An 8,442-nucleotide genomic window follows, 5' to 3' on the forward strand; every position below is an offset into this window, starting at 1 on the left:
GCTCTCAGGAAGCTTCCCCTAAAATGTATAGATATCCTATAAAAGCATTTTTATGGGAAGTTTTTAGGGGAATTGTCTTTTGAGATGCAAACGTTCATACATGCGCATAGCCGGAAGGACTGAAATAAATCACAAAAAATACGAGCACCAATATCAAGTACATAACTTGAGCCTGATGGGTCGGGGATACCACTACCATCCTAAGCATCCAACCATAGGTTGGTTTGCTTGTAGAGAAGCGGTTGGAGTTGCTCTTACTATTTCTTTGACACACACTAAATAATGTTAAATAGTTTTCTTCCAGATGCGGTCAGTATAATCTAGCAGGAAAAGTAATCATCGAGGGATAACCTTTTTTTGCGACTGAAAAAATCATGGAATAACCTTTTTTTGTGACTGAAAAAATCGTGGAATAGCCTTGTTGTACTTTGCCACAGCTCCCTAAAAGTACAAACAATCATGGAATAACTTTTTTTTGCGACTGGGAAAATCCTGGAATAACCTTTGCTCTGATATTCTGGCTTATCCAAACAAATCATCTCATATTCTGGCCAGACACCTGTAATCCAATTCCAAAAGCCATAAACACTTGAGATTCCAACACGGCAGAAATGCTCCCTCCAAAATGTGGAGGCAGAAGTTTGAGCCAAAGTAGACAACTACTACTAGTAGTAACTCCAACCTCCAGACCAACCACTATAATCTTCTGCAACTGCAATCCACTGCCGTAGTTTCCCAATTTCCGAACGGCACGCTTAGACAGCCGTCCCGGAGCACAGCTCAATTCTGACTTGTCGTGAATATAAACAAAGTACTCATCGGAGGAGTGAGGCACGCTAGCTTTGATTTGTACCACGGACAAAGAAACCATACCAAAAACACATAGCATTATTCTAGAAAGAACAAAGATCCAAGGAGGCGATCACCGTTTGTGACCCGTGACGGTGACGGAGCCCGCCGTCTCATTGCCACCAAAGGCCAAATACTTTTACCACCCCTGGTTTCCGTCTTCTTTTTTGGCAAAGCCCCTGGTTTCTGTCGGCGTCGAGGAGAAAAAAAAAGGCTTCTGGACCGTGACCGCCGAATTCTCTTGTACTACTTATAAATCTAAAAAGAAAATCGGAATTGACTGGGGAGTTCCAGAAAAAAAGAATTGTCTGCGAAATTCAAAAAAATATATTGACTGCGAAATTCCGCCGAGTCGCACCTACCCCGCCGGCCAGGACTATAAAACCTGGCCCTCCCCCGCCTGCCCTCCTCTTCTCTCCTCTCTGCATTTTTTCCGCCCACCGGTTTTGCGCTTTGGCCCCTCCGGAACACGAGAATCCGTGTCAGCCCCCTCGGCGTGATCCTCCCCGTGCTCGGCTCGCTCCAGTCCAGCTCGCCGCCCGCCGTCCCCGTGCGCGCCGCGGTTTAGCGTCCGTCCGGCGGAGATTTCGTGCGCCACGGGCCAGATTCGCCGCGCGGCCAGCCGTCGTCCAGCTGCTCCTCGTCGGTTTCCGCCGATCCGTGGTCGGGTCCAGCTGTTTGCGGCCGCGGGGTCCGGGCCGCGGCCAGGTGTGCGGCATTGGAGACCCTCGGCGTGGGGATTTCCTGCCGGAGGGAGCTTTGCGGACGAAAAAGCTGCCTTCGGGAGGAACTCTTCCGGCCCCGAGGGTTTGGTCTGGTGTGCGGGCGAAGGGCGGAGGCCTCGTGTTTCGCGTGGGGTTTAGTTGGATTTCGTGTAGTGCGAGGCAGAGAAGCTTGGCCTATTTAGCGCGTCAGGCCCTGTGGTGGAAGGCCTCACACCGGAGATCTCCTCGCCCAAGAGGAGAGACGCCGCCGGAAGGGAATTCCTGCCAATCCCCAAGGTTTCCACTGACTTCCTCCTCCCCTGGTTAGATTTTAGTTTTGCTCTGGTTTGCTTGCCGTCCAGTGTTACCCATGGGTTACTGATCAAGTTTCTTATTGTGAAATGTCAGGTTCAGGATTTCCTCCTCGCCGAGAAATTCTACCAGTTCTCCAGGTTTGCAAGTAGTGTTCTATTGCTATTTAAGGGCCCAGCAATTGTGAGAGACTGGACACTTTCAGTTTGCAGAAGGTGGTGTTATTGGGATGGGTAATCAGAATGGGACCCCTGGGAATGATTACTGCAGCCGGTTCCCCAGGGAGCATCCTGCTTCCAGGTACGCCGATGGGATTGAAGATGATAGCTACTCAGACTTGAAGAAATCCGAGAAGCCCTGGCCCGATGCCGACTCGTTTAAGCCCACCGCCGCTGGTATTCTGAGGCAGGGTTTGGATCTGACATCCATCTCTGTCCTCGGGCGCAAGACGGCGGACCTAAGGGAGCATTATATCATTGGCCGGAAGCTTGGGCAGGGCCAGTTTGGGACGACATACCTCTGCACCGAGATAAGTACAGGGTGCGACTTCGCATGCAAGACCATCCTCAAGCGCAAGCTCGTCACCAAGGTGGATGTCGAGGATGTGCGCCGTGAGATCCAGATAATGCACCATTTGTCGGGACACAAGAACGTTGTCTCGATCAAGGATGTCTATGAGGACGTGCAGGCGGTCCACATTGTGATGGAGCTCTTGCCCGGCGGGGAGCTCTTTGACCGAATTCAGGGGAATGGGCATTACAGCGAGATGAAGGCTGCAGAGATTACAAGAATTGTTGTCAGCATTGTGGCTATGTGCCATTCACTTGGTGTGATGCACCGCGATCTCAAGCCAGAAAATTTCCTCCTCCTTGACAAAGATGATGACCTGTCCATAAAAGCAATTGATTTTGGCCTATCCGTTTACTTCAAGCCAGGTATGATATCGAATTTCGATGCATATACAGGGACATATTTTTAAGCAACAAATAAATGCCATACTGTTTTTCTTCCTTTTTTGCTGCATGATATTTTGTTGACACTGGAAGGTGGATACATTCAGTTACATTCCTGCTGCACCCTTAACGATCATTATGTGAACTTCCACTTCAACATTCAAATTAGTATATAACATCATGGCATGAATGTTGACTAACACATCAGGAGTTGGTATATCTGGTTGATTCAACAACACATATGAATATTAGCTTATCATTGCTGCTTATTACGAGGATGAGGCAAATTGAAACTGAAACTCTGTTTCTACCTCATTCATATTCGCATGTATCTGCATTATATATACCCATCCTGTGTGTGAAGTGTTGTTATTTTCTGAATAAATTATTGTTTTTCTTTATTAACTTTGCTAATTTACCAATTCAGGCCAGGTTTTCAGTGAGCTAGTTGGCAGCCCGTTCTATGTTGCTCCTGAGGTGCTGCACAAACGCTATGGGCCAGAATCCGATGTGTGGTCAGCTGGAGTGATACTCTATGTGTTGCTAAGTGGGGTTCCACCATTTTGGGCAGGTGATTTCTTTAAACTCTGGTGTTAAATTTGAGTCTACTGTCTTCCTGGAATTGCTAAAATGATCAATATTGATTTTATCAGATACACAGAAAGGCATATTTGATGCAGTTCTGAAGGGGCACCTTGATTTGGAATCAGACCCTTGGCCTAAGATATCTGACGGTGCAAAGGATCTTATAAGAAAAATGCTTTGCAATTGCCCTTCAGAGCGTTTGAAAGCCCATGAAGTGCTACGTAAGTATATTTTATCTATTTCTTCACCCTTGCAAGTTGTTTTAGTAGTCATGAACATTTTCATTTTGTACTTGTTTATCAATTATATGTTAATGCCAGGGCATCCCTGGATCTGCCAAAATGGGGTGGCCACTGATGGAGTTTTGGATCCTAGTGTCATCTCTCGGCTCAAGCGGTTCTCTGCAATGAACAATCTACAGAAATTAGCTCTGAGAGTGAGTTTTCTCTGCAACTTTTTCAATTTCACATGTTTGGATCTTTACAAGTGTAATAGTTCAAATTTTGGTAGAATATTAACTTCATGTGGTATAATTGTCTCATGGATCTTGGCTCTGTTTTGTTTGGATTTTCCTATAATATGTTAGTTTATGGCACATGCATTAGTTACTGTGAATCATCAAATGACATTACAGTTCACATGAACATGCCATTGGTCATGAATGGATTTTATTGCTGCCATGCGAGCAAGTTCATTTGAGCTGCTGCTTTAGTCTCACCACTTGAATTTCTTGCCATGGAAAGGGAATATGCTTTTGTTTTTGGCATTCAACTGTATGGGCTAGGCACTATGCTGGAATTTAGTTTGTTTCATTATGTCCTACTCCTACATCTATCAATTGTGTAAACAGTATGGCCCTGTTTCTTCTGTGACACTTTATATGCTCCCAGGTGATAGCTGAGCGTCTTTCAGAAGAGGAGATTGCTGGATTAAGAGAATTATTCAAGACAGTGGACATAAAAAATAGAGGTGTGATCACTTTCGGTGAGCTTAGGAAAGGTTTGACAAGATATGGCAACGAATTGGTGGATACCGAGATTTGTGATATAATGGAAGTGGTAAGTGCGTGCTTCTGATCGTTACGAATATTCGTCCATATTTGTGGAATGTGTAAATGTTTTCCTGCTTCAAACACGTTCAGCAACCACACACTATTCTTTAATCCGTATGTGGTTCTGGGATTTCCTCTGTAGGAAAAGGCCTAAGAAATAGATATCATTGCTGTGGTTACATATGGCATTTTATTTTTGCTGAAAAATGCCTAAGCTGTACATATATGGTATTGCAGTAATAATATATAAGATGTATTTCTTGATTTGTTGGTAGGATATTGTCTGCATTGCTGTCCTACATCTAATCTGTCTGAACTTTTTTTCAGCCTGATACAGACACTGATGTAACCATAAATTATGAAGAATTTATTGCTGCAACCATGCCTCTAAACAAGATAGAGCGGGAAGAGCACTTGAAGGCAGCTTTTACATATTTTGACAAAGATGGCAGTGGCTATATCACAGTCGACAAGCTTCAACGAGCCTGTGCAGAATATAACATGGAGGGCACTCTCCTTGAAGAGATTATTTTAGAGGCCGACCAGAACAATGTAAGTTGATTATCCCACTCTAAAATATCATGGCATCCCTGTTAATTCTTAGTATCATCATTTAACTGTGGCTCTGCCTCATGAAGAAGCTGTAACACTTTTGCGACCACATTAATGGTAGGCATATAGTCAATTTAGACATGTGTAGCGTTTCGGGACTTGCATCTTTGATACGTACTTCAGTGGGTTCCAAGTGTCATTTAACTTACGAAATTGTATCTTTGTCCTTGGTCACATTGGGTATCTACCACCAGTTATGCCTAATACCCAGTGTCTCAACAGCTCAAAAAAGAAAAATCTATATAGGAACAGCACGAAACACATAGATATCAGATTACATACAGATTTTGAAATCTGCATAATGTTGTAAAAAACATCTATATATAGTGATAATAGCTTGTACTACGTAAAAAAACAACTTTGTAGTAGTGACCTTAGCTGGATAATACTATGAGAAAAATCTAGTGTTATTTTCCGCATGACCTATAGCACCGCTGATTTGTTTGTCAGAAACCAACTGAATCTAATGAATGGGTATTATCTTTGTTTTCAGGACGGTCAAATTGATTATGCTGAATTTGTAGCCATGATGCAAGGCAACACCAACGGTGGCAATATTGGACTTGGGCGTCCAACAATGGAAACCAGTCTGAATGTGACCTTGAGAGATGCAGCTCAAGTACATTAATGCACAGATTTTGTTCTCTTCTCTTTGCCATTATGTCGACGGCCCAAATTGGGTTGTGGGCATGTACTCACAAAGTACGAGAAGAGAACCAGTCGATTCTTTCGGCGGCATTTATCGAAAATAAGCTGGGCTAGCTAGCAGTACAGTCATTGTGAGAGACAGCGTCGTGGGTTACATATAGTAAGTACAGTAGTTGTGTCCTGGTTCATATGACTGCAAGACTGGCTGCTATCCAGCAGGTGGAAGTAAGAGGGCGTGCGTCAAGTTCGTTTGTTCTTTGTGTGATCAGTTGTGTACTTTTGTGTCTAATGAAAAACCTAGTCTTCATGAAATGTCATATTCCCCAAGTTTGATCTTCTTGCTGTTATACTCATTCTCAAAAATATGAATCTATCTGCACAGACCATAATCAAGCAGCCTGAGGCCTTGTACAATGTAAGGTGCTTAGAAGAGGTGCTTGAAGAAATAAACCAGGCTTTCATTAAGCATCGGTGCTTATTTGTGCAGGGCATATGCTTGATTAGCGTCTCTCCTGTAGAATTAGGCACCGGTGCTTCAAAAAAACCTGGTTTATTTTTCTAAGCACCTGACAAAGCGTCTAGCATTGAACAAGCCTCGGAAGCTCTGGCTGTCGTTGGTAAGCCACAAAGGGCTGGCACAGCACACCAGTTCATGATTTTGCATAGACCAATTTGTTTAGTAGAGGACAGATTTACAGGATGAGTATGGCTATTCTAAGATGTGTAAGTATATTTGTCTTCACTTTCTATGTAAAGATCTGATGAAACCTGAAGGAGTCATGCCATGGCCCAGGTCAGGCGGCCTCCGACGCCCGGGTCTCCTGCGCGGCAGCTATCTCCTACAGACGAGCCGGGCAACACTGTAAGTATGGCACGAGAAAGAAGTGTAGTTTCGCATAGCAGCAAGCGGCAATGTTTTTACCTTGACGTCTCCGTCTCTGGACAGGACGCACGTCGAGGTGACCGCGCTGCCGTGGCCCAGCAGCCACCCGACCTCGCACACCACGTCGCCGTCCTCGCCGTCGCCGCTCACCTTGAGCGAGCTCCACAGCCGCTTCGGCAGCAGCGTCACCACGCCGGCACCGTCCCTCGCCGTCCTCCGCGGTTCGTGGTCCGGCTCCAGCCCCGCGAACTTGCCCTGCACGTCAGACATGTCAGGCACGGGCATTTTCGATGTCGACGGACTGTGCGGCACGTGCTGCAGGAGGATGCTCACCGTCACGGGGTCCAGCGCGCCGGAGGACCTGGCGGTGGTCTCCCACTGTCCCGCCACCTCCGACGCGGCGAGCCTCTCCCCGGCGGCGAAGGCGGATTCGCGGAGCGCGCACCCGCCGAGCTGGTCGCCGTTGCGGTACGGGCCGTACCACTGCTCGGAGAACACCTTGACGCCGCGCAGCCGTGCCGCGTCCTTGGCCAGCGCCACCGTCTGCACCAGCCTGACCCGCACCTCCGCGTTGTCCGGGTGGCAGATGCAGTGCTCCACCTCGAGCACGGTCGCCGGGCCCTTGGGCCACGTGGCCACGTAGGAGCCCCCGGCGGCGCCGTAGGCGAAGGCGGTGGCGGAGGAGACGTGGCGCTGGTGGGAGGTGTGTACGGTGGCGGCGTCGGCCTCGCAGCCGACGGTGGGGAGGAGGCGGACGAGGCGGTAGTGGAGCGCGCCCGGCGCGGCGGGGTCGGCCAGGGTGGGGCACTGCGTCTGCCAGTCGAAGACCTGGACCCCCCACTCGCGGTACGCGTCCGGGACCACGTTCGCCGGCAGCTCCACCGGGTCGCCGGCCACCGTGAAGTCCGCGCCGAAGCCGTCCCACTCGCCGGACACCCGCGCCGCGAACTCCGCCCACTTATCTGCGCACGCACGGACCAAGTTTCAGTGTCCAGTTCAGTCATGGGCTCATGTCATTGGGTGATTGTCAGTCAAAAAGACATGAGCTAGTTCATGGTGGCTGGTGACTGACCTGGCTGCGCGCCGGCGTCCGGGTCGTTGGTGGCTGCGGTGGTTGGGGTCGCGGGCGACACGGCGCGCGGCGCCGATCTGGCGGACGCCGACGACTTGGTGGTGCTGGTCCGTGGCCGAAGCAGCAGAGGAGACGGCGGGAGAAGCGCGCGCGGGTGGTTGGCGTTGGCGCTGGGGACGGGCGCCAGGCGTTGCGTCGACAGGGGATGCATCCGTTCCTTTTTTCACTCGCCCTCGGCGTTATTTTTTCGGTGGATTGGTCTTTTCCCCATGACCGGGCGATCCTGTTGCTCAAGGCCGATCCACGGCAAAGTAGATAAAAAACGTGTGGGCGTCGTTGGGATCAGGGAGTTCGTGGCCACGCCAGCCTGGGCCGTGAGCCGCTCGTTCACATGTTGCGTCCCCGGACAGGCTTTGGCGACAACTATAACATCATCCACGGCTCAGTATGAAAACGATCCAAGATTCTCCGCATCTTCAGTAGGAGATCAAATGCGAACCAACCTGTGGTTGAATGGTTAGAGGGACTGTGGTATCCCAGCCCACCAGGATTCAAATCCTGATGCTCGCATTTATTCCTGAATTTATTTCAGAATTTCCGGCGATGTGCATTCAGTGGGAGGAGACGTTCCCGTCGATGACGAGGCGCCTATGGTGACTTCGTAAATCTCAAGATGATATGCCGGCTCAGTTTTTCGGAGGCGTTCATAGGGGTAGGGTGTGCGTATGTGCGTACATAGGGGTGAGTGTATGCGCGTGTATATGAGCGCTTGT

The 8,442-nt window shown here is 48.7% G+C and overlaps 2 protein-coding genes across 3 annotated transcripts; one reads left to right on the plus strand and one right to left on the minus strand.

Moving 5' to 3' along the window:
• The first annotated feature begins 1,277 nt into the window (after positions 1 to 1,277).
• Positions 1,278 to 6,041, plus strand: LOC119291840 (calcium-dependent protein kinase 7-like). Of its 2 annotated transcripts, none has more exons than XM_037570645.1 (8): positions 1,278 to 1,876; positions 1,962 to 2,800; positions 3,246 to 3,389; positions 3,472 to 3,624; positions 3,724 to 3,839; positions 4,294 to 4,461; positions 4,782 to 5,006; positions 5,560 to 6,041. In XM_037570645.1, the coding sequence occupies exons 2-8, from the start codon at positions 2,095 to 2,097 to the stop codon at positions 5,692 to 5,694; spliced, it is 1,647 nt and encodes a 548-aa protein (XP_037426542.1). In that variant the 5' UTR covers positions 1,278 to 1,876; positions 1,962 to 2,094; the 3' UTR covers positions 5,695 to 6,041. The 2 variants fall into 2 exon arrangements, with proteins under 2 accessions (XP_037426542.1, XP_037426541.1); XM_037570644.1 differs by having other exon boundaries at positions 1,278 to 1,850.
• A 264-nt stretch (positions 6,042 to 6,305) lies between these two features.
• On the minus strand, positions 6,306 to 8,020 carry LOC119291841. The gene is made up of 4 exons (XM_037570646.1): positions 7,670 to 8,020; positions 6,931 to 7,559; positions 6,637 to 6,852; positions 6,306 to 6,553 (listed from the first exon to the last, which is right to left on the minus strand). Exons 1-4 carry the CDS (start codon positions 7,878 to 7,880, stop codon positions 6,509 to 6,511), a joined length of 1,101 nt encoding a protein of 366 aa, XP_037426543.1. The 5' UTR covers positions 7,881 to 8,020; the 3' UTR covers positions 6,306 to 6,508.
• Between the last annotated feature and the right edge of the window lie 422 nt (positions 8,021 to 8,442).

Source organism: Triticum dicoccoides, chromosome 4B (assembly GCF_002162155.2).
Source record: "Triticum dicoccoides isolate Atlit2015 ecotype Zavitan chromosome 4B, WEW_v2.0, whole genome shotgun sequence".
In the NCBI taxonomy this organism is placed as follows: Eukaryota; Viridiplantae; Streptophyta; class Magnoliopsida; order Poales; family Poaceae; genus Triticum; species Triticum dicoccoides.